This window comes from Dama dama, chromosome 12 (assembly GCF_033118175.1).
Source record: "Dama dama isolate Ldn47 chromosome 12, ASM3311817v1, whole genome shotgun sequence".
In the NCBI taxonomy this organism is placed as follows: Eukaryota; Metazoa; Chordata; class Mammalia; order Artiodactyla; family Cervidae; genus Dama; species Dama dama.
Window position 1 is genome coordinate 19040638 of NC_083692.1, and position 14676 is coordinate 19055313.

Below are 14676 nucleotides of genomic sequence, written 5' to 3' on the forward strand. Positions count from 1 at the left end.
TTTTTAAAGGACCTCCCTTGATCCTCTGCCCGTCCCCTCTTGCTGTACAGCTCTTTTTTGTAGGAAAGCTTTTTTAAAGAAAGTATTTAACATGTAGACTCTTGCCTTTCATTTACTTCTCAACCCAGTCTAGTCTGACTTCCACTTGATTAGATCCTACAGAGAAACAGAACCACCATCTGTCTCTCTCTCCCTTCCTCCTCTGTCTGTCTGTCTCGCTCTCTCTGTGTATACACACAGACCAGTAGGCTGGAAATTCAGGCAGAATTTCTTCTCAGGGAAACCTCAGGTTTTACCCTTAAGGCCTTCAACTGGCTAGATGAGGCCCAGCCATATTATCAAGGGTAGGGCTATCTCCTTTACCTAAAGTTGTTGCTGCTGTTTAGTCACTAAGTCATGTCCAACTCCTTGTGACCCCATGGACTGTAGCCCGCCACACTCCTCTGTCCATGTGATTTCCCAGGTGAGAATACTGGAGTGGGTTGCCATTTCCTTCTCCAGGGTGTCTTCCCAACCCAGGGATCACACCTGTGTCTCCTGCTTGGCAGGAGGATTCTTAACCACTGAGCCACCTGGGAAATCCTTACCTAAAGTTAGTTGATTGTAAATGTTAATCACATCTGCAAAATACCTCTATAGTAACATGTAGGCTAGTGTTTGATCAAACTGGGCAACCATAACCTAGATACTCTGACACATAAAAATAACCAACCATCTCAACCTCTATCACTCTATGATGTCTTACTCATTGCTAAATCCGGTGGACATTTTTCACATCTTTCCTTCCTTGGTCATTTTACAACATTTGACATTTTGGACCACAAATTACTTCTCGAAACTCCTCTCCATTGGTTTCAATTATGCTAATCTCTCTTCATTCTCCTCACTATTCCTTTTCTGATATTTCATTACTTGTCTCCCAATTCCTTAATTATGGATATTCTCTCCTATCCTTGGCCCTCGTACTGCTCCCACAATTGATGTTTCCCAAAACTAAAATTCCATCTTAAGAGTTCTCTACCGAATTTAGATCTGTATATCCAATTGCCTGGATGTTGCACACACATCTCAAACATTGCTTGTCTAAAACTGGAATCTTAGGGTCCCCCTCTCAAACTTGCTTCTGCATCTCTTCTATTTTCTTAGTTTGTGGTACCCTCTCCACCCAGTTACCCAAGCCGGGAACCAGAGAAGGGTCTTCAACATTTCTCCTATATTCACCATTTCAGACTTCTCATCTCCAGCCCTGTATCTCACCCAAGAGAGCTCAACCCTCATTTTCTCTCACCTGGAATCTTGTTTTGGTATATCTACCCCTTACCAGTCTCTTTCCAACTCCTCTACAGTGCTGCCAAAGTGATATTTTTAAAATGCAAATCTGCTTAATCATGTTCAAAATTCTTTTAGAAGCTCCTAATTGCTCATAGAATTAAGATAGAATTCTTCAGCAGGCATACACAGTCCTCCATGTCTAGGTCTTTCCTGCTCTTTATATCCCACTGTGCCTCACCACTTTCAGGCCGCACTGAAATGTTTATAGGGCCCAGGTTTGCTCTGTTGTTTGCTTCCATGTCCTGTACCGCTGTTTCTTCTGCCTGGGATGTCTGCTACCTCTATTACTTCCCTGCATCCCTACCCCTACCTGGGGCATCTAGAAAAGTTATTTTAGTACCCAATTCAGTCTTCAATTTTAAAAAGCCTTCCCCTAATTCCACAAATAGATTTGACCGTGCCTTCTTTCTGACATTGTTACAAACTGTTTTCAGCTCTACTGTGGCACTTGAAAGCATTAATCACTCAGTCATGTCTGACTCTTTGTGGCCCCATGGACTATAGCCCGCCAGGCTTCTTTGTCCTTGAGATTTCCCAGGCAAGAATACTGGAGTGGGTAGCCATTCCCTTCTCCAGGGCATTCTTTCCAACCCAGGGACTGAGCCCAGGTCTTCTGCATTGCAGGCAGATTTTCTACTGTCTGAGCCACCAAGGAAGCTGTAGCACTTACTACTGTATTATTTATTTTTTATTTGAGTGTCACCTTTCAGTGGACTGTGAACTCAAGTATTTCTATTGCCTGGCATGTAATAGGCTTTCATCAGATTTGAGGTGATGGTGGAGATGGAGCCCAGAGTGGATTACACATTTCACTTAAATAAGGCCATGCTTTATTGAGGAGTGCTGGGCTTGGACATGTAAAGTGGAGAACGGTAGACATTTCTTTATCCTCCTTTGTCCCTCCCAGAGTAGTACCAGATTTCTTTTGATCTATACTTTCTTATGATGTTTTGATACCTATTCTGAGCCTTCATTTTGCATTTATTTTGTTTGTATCCTTGGAGCAGGTAAAAAGAAAGGAAGCTGCTAAATTGTTATTACAAACTCCCCTGTCCCATTTTCATTCCATCACAGGAGAAATCATTCATCAGCTTGTTCTCATGTGACTTGTGCCAAAGCCTTTTCTCAGCCAGCGAAAGGAATTTATGTTATAATGACAATGTTTTTCCAAGTTTTTTAATCCTCCTATGTCCCCAAAATGTCTGTCTGCATTTAACGTCAAATTAAAAACTAAAGCAGTTCTGTGTTAATCCTGAGAGAATAAGTAATGCTTTTTAAAGATTGCTAAAGGAATCATGTAAAGATTTCTTGGGTTTTTAATATGAAAATTTCAGGTGACCAAGGGCACTGCCATACACATTGGGGTCAATGTATAGTAGGATGGCCAGCGTCTCAATTTAGACTTACCTATTACTTTCTACTCTGAATACACTCGTAGAAGCTACTTGTGGTGTAACTCCTTATGTATTTAATATTTATCTAACTCTTGGTTTTCGTGGTTGAGTTTTGAAATGGGTGAAGAATCTACTTATTCTTTGCCCTTTACGGAATGTGATACCTTGGTTTTTATTCTGTTTGTCCTCCTTACCCTTTACTTAATTTTACCTTATTGTTTTGCTTTGTGTTTCTAAAATAATGGCTTTGGCTTGTTTTTTCTTGAATGTTTCTGCAGTTTGATTTGAGTATCTGGCTTTGGGCACCCCTCCTGAACCTTGGACTCCATCTGTACTTGTGACTTATGGAAGGCAGAAGTCAGTGTTTTCTATGGAATATGACTTTTTTTTTTTTTAATATTATATATGTGTGTGTCTCTCCCCCCACCCCCTTCTTTTTTGGTTTCTCTTAAAAGACTGGAAAGAAAGCAGTTAAGGCAGTCCTGTGGGTATCGGCAGACGGACTCAGAGTTGTGGATGAAAAAACTAAGGTAAAACTTTGATAAGCTTAAATGTTACTGCTCTTATGTTTTTTTATCCCTGTGATCAAACATAATGCCATTAAGACGTTGTAGTCTCTCTGTATCCTTCCACTTTGTCCAAAGTACGATCTTCTGAGAGACTGGTTAATGTTCAGAAAACCAATTTAGTTACTCATTTACCTTATGAAAAATAGAATTCTCTGAGCATTTTGTTCTACATGATATAGCATGTTTAGCCTGCAGTGTATTTGCATTTAATGTTAAGATCTGAGTTCTATTTTTGTTCTGACACATTAAAAAAAAATTTACCCCCACAAATTTGATGTAAAATATTATAGGCCTTTTGCCACTGTTAAAAAGAAAAATAGACCACATCTAAAGTTTCTTCTTGTTCCTTAATAAAACACTATTTTTAGTAAGTTATATTTGAACTCATTAACCTACTATTTAACTGAAGACTCAATTTAAGTGAAATCTTAAGGACTAGTAAATTGCTCATATGAGTTAACATTTATTTAAGAGTCCACACAATATCTTAAATATACATAGCATTTTGCATTAGAAAAAAATGATCCTAAGCGCCTCAATAAGAATAGACATAGACTCTGCCCTTAGAAAGCATAAGGTGTTACTTATACACATACATTTAATCATTAATTAAAACTTTCTAAGAGACCTGAAATCTGGAGAAATTTTAACAGAAGGCAGTTTTCAAAAAACAAAAACTCAGATGTCACCTGAAGGAGAAGAAAGCCTAGCAGGCAAAGAACAGTTTTCATGGGTAGCTTACCTGATATACTTTAAGTGATTTAATTTAGCTACATTTTAATTCTTTTGATTAAAGAGAACTGGTGGTCTTAAATGTACATTACAGTTGGAAACAACTATTATTTAAATTAGCTTTTTTAAAAAAAACGTATATAGTTTTCATTCATGCTTTGGATGAAATTTGTTTTATGTGGAGGCTATATCTTTGATTGCTGTACACAGTAGTTATTACTAGAAAGTGATGTTGCCCCCTGGTGGTTACTTGTAGCACAGGAATTAATTAATTCTCCCCACACTGAATGATAATAGGAATGGACCACTTGGTACTGTGAGACCCATCATGGGCAGAGAAGAAATGTTGCAAAAATGCGAATGATTGATAAAGGGCTCGTGCTTAGACTGTTTCAGTAACTCCTGCATAGCAAGAGATACTGAAGAGGAAATGCATAGTAATCAAGCTTATGCAAAATAAAATTAGAATGAGCCAACAGAATTGCAGAACTTTTAAACGATTGGCAAGTTTGTTTGTGGAGCAACAGGAATTCTCATAGTTATGCTTTATAAAAGTCATTTTGTTTGTATGGTTCAGCAGTTCCAGCCACCACCTCAGCATCTAGGGATTTTAGGCCATTGGAATATCACACAGAAGCGCCAGAGAGCCTCAATATTTAAAAAAAAAAAAAAACATTTTGCATGATGTTTACATTATATATATATACTATGCCATTCAGCAGTATTCAAAATTAAATAATAAGTAAGTTAATAAATACATAGAATTGTCTGGAAATGATGTTATTGAATGTAAGTTATATGGGGATTGGATTAAATTTATTGTTTGACATATACTATAAAATTGAACATGGAATTTATCATTATAAAACTAGAATCAGCAAGCATGTGTATTATAGAACATGAAGATGAAGTGAAGGAAAGAAACATCTGTGGAGAGTGCCTCTGGGGATCTCTTCTAGGTCAGATCCTTAGTATTCCGACTTCTGGCTCAGATTTAGCTCTTCTGCAGCCCTGATGCATTAGATGTAGGGATTCTGTGTTGTGAAATGAACATCCTGTGTTTGTTCGGAGAAACTTGATTAACCTCTCAAGTCCACTGTTCCTTTGTGTTTCCCTTTTTCTAGGACCTCATAGTTGACCAGACAATAGAAAAAGTTTCTTTCTGTGCCCCAGATAGGAACTTTGATAGGGCCTTCTCTTACATATGTCGTGATGGCACAACTCGGCGCTGGATCTGTCACTGCTTCATGGCCGTGAAGGACACGGTGAGTCCAGGAGCCTGGGTTGCGTCGTGGCGAGCCTCAGTCACCAGGCTTCTTCCAGGCTGGTCAGCCAGTTTCCACTACATTTTTGACAAGTATATGCTGTTACAGTGCTTGTAAGCGCCTAAACGAGCCTGCTTTCACTCCTTTTATTCAAGTAGTTCACACTCTTGATGTAACCCTACCACTCACAGAACAAGATGATTGGCTGAGATCCAAGATCATTAAAGGAAAGTAAAAGTGCTCTGGTAATGGTGACTGCTAAACTTTATAGAAAATTTTTCATTGTTAGAACTGTTTTCAAGATCCTTACATGTATTTGCTAATTTGTCTGGGTAGAAGATATTGGTATTTGAAAGGTGCTTACAAATTTATTTGCAAAAAGACTCTACCACAAGAACTGAGTTTGGAGTATATTTTTAATTAAAAAGAAAAAAAAAATACTAAATTATGATACAGTGAGCTGTGCTAGAAATTTTTGGTTTTGTTTAAAAGTAGAGAATAATCAAATTTGTTATCTTTCCTCTAAATTACCCAAAATTCTGATATGAAAAATGAGTCTCTTAGGTGATGAACTTAATTATAGTATAGCATTGAGTATGTAATTTCTGAGTTTTTAAAAGTCCAGACAGAGTAAGGCAGTGTAGCTGTTCATAAAGGCTACAACTCAGTGAACTCTTGCCAAGGTTTAACCTGGAAGGGAAGTCGTGGTCATACACTAATATTGACCAAAAGCTTTTTAAAAAGCAGTTGTAAAAACAAGTATTAGAAACTGAGGCTCCGAATCAGATATAGGTTCCAGTCCTGTTTCTGTTTCTTACTAGCCATGGGATTTGAGCAGGTTATTTAACATTTTCTAAGTCTTGGTATCCACTTCTATGAGATGGAGATAACAGCTGTGAAGACTAAATTAGGTAGCAAGTGTAAGCACTCTTAGCATAGGACCTGGCTCCTGCTAACTGCTCCAAAATGGTGGCTGATATTGTTAAAGCTGCTCCTCCTCAATTTGACACAAGTGCTTTAAAAATGGGTTGAAGTAACTAAACTACACTTTCTTCCTCTCTCAGATCGTAAGTCACAAAGCAGTGTATTTTGCTATCACTGCACTTGTAAAATCCAAAGAGTTTTGCTATATTTTAAAACCATTCTGTTGTCAAATCATAGTCCTCAGGCTGTTTGACTCTGGTATCAAACAGTGGTTCTTCTGTATCAGAATCACCTGGACAGCTCATGAAGTTAGATGGCTGGGGCCCACCCCAGTTTTTCCTCAGTGAATCTGGGATGGAGCTTGAGGGCCAGTCTGTCTTCAGGAACTTCTGCCATAAGGCCTAGCAGAAATAAAGTAAGCTGCTTTGGCCTATAGCTCTGTCCTTGTACTAGAGCTGTGCTCAAATGCAGATGGGTTCTAAAATTCTTTCTGCTCTCTCCTATTTCATGCTTCCATGCCTACCCACTTATCATCCTGCTGAGAAGTTACATGGAAACTCATGTGGATTCACAAAGAATGAGTCTGTCAGTCTGTAGTCATGTGAAATCCTAGGGACAAAAGCGTCGCACACGTTTACCTCTCCTTGTGATATCTGATGTTGGCATATAAAATGCAGTGAAATTACTCACTCAGAGCCATATGTAGGAGCAGCTGCTTACATGGTATGATCTTGGAAACTCCACAAAAGGTTCCCTGTTCTCAGATATCTCTCCTCACTGTTAAAAGATGCCAGCAGTTATTGTATCACCTCTAACCCTTTTATTCCACAATTAGGGATAGTATTTAAAATACAGATAACCCTGATTTAAAAAAAAAAAAAAAGAATCCATTGAGTTTATTAAATTTACTCTAGATAATCCAGTGTATCTTTAAAACAGTGTTTAGTTTACACAAACCTTTCTCTCCTCTCACACACCAAAAATTCAGGTTTATCTGTTTAATTCCTTTACAAGTAGAAAATGTGGCTGAAAACATGGTTTTATTTTTGCCTGTGTGTGGTTGAAAGGTAGAGTTGGGGTTTGAGAGAGCTGAAAAAAAACAGGGGCAGTATGAGAGAGAGCCTGTAAGCACTGAGGGCCCAAACAGGGCAAGAGGAGAGCATTCAGAAAGGGAGAGGGAGAAAGCTTAGCTTTCCTGTGCCTGATTCCTTCTCATTGCTGGAGATGTATTTATCTGAAGTTTTAAGTCTGTGCCTTTTGTTCCTAGACATATTGGCAGTAAATTTAAGCTCTGAAATTCGCCCTGTCTTTCCAGTTGTTGCTCAGAAATGCATGGCAAATATTCCTATTATTCCCCTACATGGCAAATAGAGGTTTGGGTGTCAAGACTTAGGACCAGGAACTTTGAGCAATGTCTTCTAAGCTGACGGCCAGAGCTGACACAAGTGACAGAGGGACCTGACTATGACTAATGAGAAAGTTTCGGTGGCTGCTGACAGGGCCCAGGTTACCAATGGTCACTTTACCCTGTGCCTACTGCAGTAGAGGATCATAGCGTTACCTAAGGTATTATTCATTTAGGTTAATTTGGCATATTAATACACTAAAATCTGATAAGCTGGAGTTCCTAACATTTTGCCTGTGTGAAAACAGAGTTATTTGTGGTCCAGCTAATTTGTAGTTGTTGATACCATAACTCTAAAAACGTTTTTTAAACCTTCTGTTACGTACAGGGTGAAAGACTGAGCCATGCTGTAGGCTGTGCCTTTGCCGCCTGTTTAGAACGTAAGCAGAAGCGGGAGAAGGAATGTGGAGTGACTGCTACTTTCGATGCCAGTCGGACCACTTTCACGAGAGAAGGATCATTCCGTGTCACCACAGCCACCGAGCAAGCGGAAAGAGAGGAGATTATGAAACAAATCCAAGATGCCAAGAAAGGTACAATCTGTTCTACTACAGTGTGTGTTTATTTAAACAGCTTTTCCCAACAGGTTAATATTTGGAAGCTGTCAGGGGCATAGAGAACTCTTAGCAATATATGAAGACCCTAAGAACAAAGCTGAAAATCTAAACAGAGGGGCTTGTTTAGTGGCTTCAAAGTATTTACTCTATCCATTCATTTTAACTACTTGGGGAAGCTGAGAGTACAGTTGAAGAAGCTGCAAAGACATTTAAAAGCAAAATTGGGAAAACCTGTATCCTGGAACAAAATTTTTTTTTTTTTAATTCTGATGCATTTGATTTCTATGAAAAGCAAATGCTATCAAGGACCTACATCTTGAAGGAAGTGCAAGTCCCAGGTTTAGCCTGCAAAGGACCCACAGATGATGATGCCAGGTGGAAATGCAGGCAGAGACATCTCAGTGATACTCTATTAGATTATAACTGTTTAGTGCTTTCATGAAAAAAGGCAACAGATTTTGAGAAGTTGGCCCCTCGCTATTTTTTCCATAGCCCCATTAATTTTAGTGTGTGGTTTTGCAGAATGTGAGTTTTTTTAAGGTACACTTGGCAGCATAGCAAAAATGCCTGTCCAGACATTGAAGTTACTCAGGAGGCTGTTGTCTGAAGTTGAGTCCAGTGTATTTTAGAACTGAGTCATAGGGCTTAGGGAAAAAATGCTTTGCATTCTTGTGTACAGCTTGGGCTGAAACCCAAAACAAGGAGTATTTTGAAATTAAAAAGTTTGGTTTAAATATACATTAATAAAATTTTGCTAATTTTTTACTATTTTAATTCTAAACCTGCCATTTTAGGTAACATCAGCTTCCCAGGTGGCACTAGTGGTATAGAACCCGCCTCCCAATGCAGGAGCTTTAAGAGACAAGGGTTTGATCCCTGGGTCAGGAAGATCCCCTGGAGGAGGGCATGGCAACCCACTCCAGTATTCTTGCCTGGAGAATCCCATGAACAGAGGAGCCTGGAGGGCTACAGTCCATGGGTTAGCAAAGAGTCGAACATGACTGAAGCGAGTTAGCATGCACGCATTAATCTAACACCCAAACAGCTCTTAATTTTTAAGCCAAAAAAAGAATATATGTTTTTATTTGTAATTACTGATTATGATTTTTTCATTTCTTATCAACATTTGTGCCAGGATACCAAAGCATAAAAAAAACACAGTGCTATTTTAATTAGACAAATGAATGTGTATAGCTGTTATTTAATGTGCTTCAGTGATTTTCAGACCGGAAGCATATTTTTTGATACCACCAAATAATACTTTTTGCTACATACAGCAACTGCCAGAATGGTTGAGTCCTAGCATCTACAGAGGATATAAGGAGTCGGGGGGGGGGGGGGGGGGGGGGGGGGGAGTAGAGATTGACCACAATGAGAGTGTGATACGGCAGGTATTCACATGGAAACAGTCTTGTATTTGTTTACTCCAATTTAAAATTTGGTTTCTGTATGCTTTTATTCAAGAGAGCCTGTTGTCCATGTCTGCTTTGTGACAGTCTTTAACATCTAATCAAACTTAAGCTTGTTTAGACCCTTCTGACTCTGCCACACCTAAAGTTCTCTATCCCCCCACCCCCACCGGCCAAAAAGCAAGCAAACATTGAAAACTATGCACTATTGTTCTTTAAAAGACCTCACATTAAGAGTTCTTAGGTACTGGGGTTTTTTGTTTTGTTTAGTTCTGTTCAGTGTTTTAATTACTGCATGGGAATAAAAGATCTAATATTTGTGTCTTAGAAGATACACCATGTGACATGTAGTAGATTATTAAACCCTTTATTTATCTGAAAAACAGGAGCTCTGAGCCCTGCTTCTAACCTGTCTTTTGAGATATATAGGGAAGTAGATGGGTAAAATGACCTAGGAGGTTTTGGGGGTTCCTCAGTGGTGTGAGCTCAAATTATTTGAAGACATTGCCCTAAGGTCCTCGTTCTCCTACTTTCTTGAGCTGATACAGATAAGACAGCTGTTGGTTCGTCAGTGGCCCCTGGCAACATTGCCACCTCCCCATCCTCTCCCACCTCTCCCACTCTGGATGCCACTGCCTCTCTGGAGATGAACAATCCTCATGCCATCCCACGCCGGCACGCACCAATTGAACAACTTGCTCGCCAAGGCTCTTTCCGAGGATTTCCTGCTCTTAGCCAGAAGATGTCACCCTTTAAACGCCAACTGTCCCTGCGCATCAACGAGTTGCCTTCCACTATGCAGAGGAAGACTGATTTCCCCATAAAACACACAGGTAACGTGGCGTCTCCGACTCCCCAGGGCTCAGGCACTGAAGTGTCACATCACCTCCAGTGGAGTCCCTGATCCCATCAAACTAGCCACCCCTCTTCTGAGGCTATTTGGTGGCTGTGCATATCTTGTATCATTTCCCGTTGGCAGAAAATGGAGGTTCACGGAGAGAGATGGGAGTTGTTCATTTCTGTTCAGCAGTAGGTTAACAGAGCCACGATGGGAATTCCTAGTCCGAGCTACACGGTTTGTGATTTGTCCTGATGAAAGTGTACCTGCTTTCAGACATCAAGGGTCTCAGGTTTCCCTTCTTATTCTGCCATTTGGGACCCAGCAGGGAATTAATTTAAAAGGCTTTGGAAACACATCCAGTTAAATAGCACCACTGTCAGATGTCCCAGAAGAAATGGATAAGTTCTCTTTGTCCTTGTGGCTGGTTGGCTCCATAGGCAGGAAACTCTAAACGGTTCTCCTGTATAAATCGAAGATCTGTTGTTCATCAGAGACAGTGAGATTGCTCACACATATTCATTACCTTTCAGAGCTGTCACACAGGCCTTTGTGTGGCCTCTGTACAACTGAGACAGCCCCAGTAGCTCTGTCCTCATCATAAGATCCGGAGCTGCAGTGTCGGATCCGGTCAGTGCTTTTCTTGGGCCCTGTTTTACTTTGCTCTCAGACATGCTGAGCCAGTGCTTTAACAGAATCTGAGGAAGCTGTGTCTCAATAGGGCACTCTCACTGCTGGTGGCCCAAAAGCACAGAGATTTAAGTTCTTTGATAGATAACACTCTGCCTAAAGAACAGTTAAACTAGATCATTACTGAGGGTCTTACCCCCTCTCAACTCCTATAAAAAGCAAAACTCCAGATGCTTCAAGTACCTCATTTTCAATCTCCCTCTGGAGCAGGCGGGAAACAAAACCATTATTCTCTTTTCACAGTTGAGCAGACAAAGGTTCAATACATATAATTAGCTTCCTCCGTGACACAGAAGTATTCCAGAGTCAATATTAAGAACAAAGCCTCTAGAGTCCTGGACCTCAGTTCACTTTTTCATGTTAACACTTTGGAGAAAAATGACAGTGATGACACTGTCATAGTTTATGACAGAGAAAAGGACTGAGTGCCCACTGGTGCTCCTGACTTTAACCCATTTTCTCAAAAGAGTTACTGGGGGCCTCTAGAACTTAACTCACATCTCCGGCTTGGGACCTGGTTGGAAGACAAACAGGTTGAATGTGTCTTCTAGAAAAATCTCACTGACTGAATGTCTTGGCACAAAAAAAGAACAGCGTGTTCTCAACAGTGTCACACAGGAGAGGAAATACAGGAGTCTGAGGATTCGCAAGGGAGGGAGGTAGACTTTGGTACAGGAATTGTTACCATTCTGTACCTTCTCATGCAAAAAGCCAGTGAATAAGTGGTAAGTTTTTTGAAGCTGCTTTTATAGCCCCACCTGACAGTTGAGTCTTTTTCTTCCACAAATAACAGAGGCAGTGTAAAATGCCACCTCATGTGACACTGTTCTGTTCCAGACTTGTTCCATGTTTCTGTCTGGAGCTGTCTTCTGTTTGTCTTACAGTGCCAGAGGTAGAAGGCGAAGCAGAGAGTATCAGCTCCCTGTGTTCACAGATCACCAATGCCTTCAGCACACCCTCCGAGGATCCCTTCTCATCCGCCCCGATGACCAAACCAGTGACGGTGGTGGCACCACAGTCTCCTGCCTTTCAAGGTTGGTGCCCACTGAGCCTGCTCAGCAGTTCTCTTTGAAACTAAGACTTTTATGACACTGATCACTAATGTAAGTTGGCATCCTGAGCTTCCCAAGACCTGGTCAGACCCACTGCATTTTCCTGTTTGATATTGTCTCAGATTCGTTAAATTGCCCTATTCGACAGTGTCTTTGCGCTTTATTCCCTTCCTGTTTCCTGAGATTGTCTGCACTTTGCACGTACCTACCCTCCTTTCATTCCATCCTGTCAGGAGCATCAGTAGTCCCAACCCACTGCTTTATTTGCTACTTACCTGTTAAGAGACAAAGCACCCAACCAGTTCTCCAGAAACAGCAGTCATCAGAGTTGGTTCTAGCGTCATGCTTTCTTTACCATAGTAAAGAAAACTGGGGTGATTTTGCCCCCTTGGGAAAACTTCAGCACCCATTGTCTGGAGATGTTTTGGGTTTTGCGGTGTGGCAGGGGGTGGTTACTACTGACATCCCCGTAGAGGCCAGGGAGGCCCGTAAACATCCTTCCAAATACACAGTAGCCACCCTCACAACAGAGAATAATCAGGCCCAAAATATCAGTGGTGCCAAGACTGGACTCACCTAGACTTTGCCCGGTCACAAGAGTCCCATAAAGAAAAAGGCACCTCTCTTGGCTCTTCAGTTCATCTCATCTTCTATAATGAGTATCCTAAAACTAGTCTTTGTGGCATTGAAGGACTAGTAAAAGTTGTTTCCAGAGATACTGAATTAATAGTATTGACTCAAAGGTCAACAATGAGCCTGTATAACTTAAATTACAGATTTTAGAATTTGAGCTTATATAATTGATCTTTCTTTATTTCTTTTGGGAGAGAACTCAGAAGTTGTTTTGCTATGCAGACTTTTTTTGCCTGATCCTGTTGAAAAGCTGCAACATGATTTTCCTTCAGGAGGGAGTCTCTTTAAAAACAAAACAAAAAAACCCTTAATATTCATATGCATCAGGTGGCTTTTCATTTCATCTAACAGATATTTATACTGCCAATAATAATAGGGCTGTTTATTGGGCACTTAGCACCATGTCCGCCACATACATCATGGTAAAGACTCATGCATTTTCCTCATCTCATTTAATTCTCGCAATAGTCCTTTGAGATAGGCATCACAGCTAAGGAAAATTAGGCTTAGAAAGGTTAAGTAAATTGCCCAAATCACACAGCCAGGATGTAAACCCAAGTCTTTCTGAATATAGTTCCTATTACATTCAGCTGACTTTGTGCCTATTTACAGGGTAGTGGGTATACAAAACTATAAATAGAATATAGTCCTTTTCCTGCCTTTAGAGAACTGGCAGTTTTTGGATAAGCTAGTCTTTTAGACAAGCCCTGGGTTAATAGCACCAATGCCATAAGCATAGTTGCCAAGTCCTAAAGAGAGAATGATTATGGTGTAAGGCAGGAGAAGGTGCCTGCTTGTCTGCTCTATGCCAAGTATAGAGAGCTGGACAAAGGAGTAGAAACTGATGGGACAGCCAGGTCTAGAGTAAAGGAAGGCTGGATTTTACTGAAGGGAGACAGGAAAAAACAGGAAGTGCCTTAAGACATTACAAACATTACTGACGGGGAAAAAATCTTTTAAAAAGATGAAATTAATTCTGTAGCAAATTATAAATTAAACAAATGAAAACATGTACCAAGTTTGATTTCTCAACTGTAATATGGGGTTTTTGAGAGAATTTATTGAGATGATGCACACTAAAGCACTGTTATAGTAGTGCCTAGCACATAATAAGGATGATTGTATTAACCATTGTTGGCATAATTTGCTCTTTTGAAATAGTGATAGATGATACTTTATCATTATTGCAAAGGCTAAGCTACGTCTGGAATAGATTTTTGCTGCTTGTAATACAGGTAGTTCTTTTTAACTTAATTTGAAATTATTTTTCTGGTCTTCATTACCTTTCTCCCCATAAACATGTTTTTCTAAGAGTCATTTAACTTTATCAGTACACCCATTTTAATTACAGCCTCTGATTCCGTCTTTGCCAAAAGGTTTATGTATTCATTGCAGATGGCATGGTTATCCCACACCAACTTCTCTGTCTTATCTTTCCACCAGTATTGCATATTGGCCTGACTGACCCAGCTCCAAGGTCACCTGTATGAATTACACCCTGCATGAATTAACTCCATCAATGTTGTCTGCTCCCATTGTAGCTAATGGCACTGACTCAGCCTTCCATGTGCTTGCTGCTAAGCCAGCCCCTACTGCTCTAGCACCCGTAGCAATGCCTGTGCGTGAAACCAACCCTTGGGCCTATGCCCCTGATGCTGCTAACAAGGGAATTGCAGCCACACATTCGGGTAAGGTGACCACAGATGGTGGTGAGGATTCTGGGATCAGATAAGTGACCTTGATATGAAAATCAGCCATTTACCTTAGTGGGAACCAGGAAGGAGTCCTTTTAGGAAAAGTGGGATCCCTTTTGGAAATAAACTACTATTAAGGAAGGATGGTGTCAGAGAGGAGCTCTTAGAGGTTAGATTGATAG

At 40.4% G+C, this 14676-nt stretch overlaps 1 protein-coding gene across 11 annotated transcripts in view; it reads left to right on the forward strand.

Annotated features, from left to right (window-relative positions):
* NUMB (NUMB endocytic adaptor protein) overlaps positions 1 to 14676 on the forward strand; it is a 157077-nt gene that overhangs the window by 139692 nt on the left and 2709 nt on the right. For 7 of the 11 annotated variants that reach the window (XM_061156724.1, XM_061156729.1, XM_061156730.1 and 4 more), the window contains 6 exons: positions 3182 to 3256; positions 5152 to 5292; positions 7950 to 8154; positions 10127 to 10420; positions 12000 to 12149; positions 14342 to 14488. In XM_061156724.1, the coding sequence (XP_061012707.1) occupies positions 3182 to 3256; positions 5152 to 5292; positions 7950 to 8154; positions 10127 to 10420; positions 12000 to 12149; positions 14342 to 14488 (1012 nt within the window). The remainder of the gene's footprint in view (positions 1 to 3181; positions 3257 to 5151; positions 5293 to 7949; positions 8155 to 10126; positions 10421 to 11999; positions 12150 to 14341; positions 14489 to 14676) is intronic. The other 4 variants (XM_061156728.1, XM_061156732.1, XM_061156734.1 and 1 more) reach the window with 2 other exon arrangements.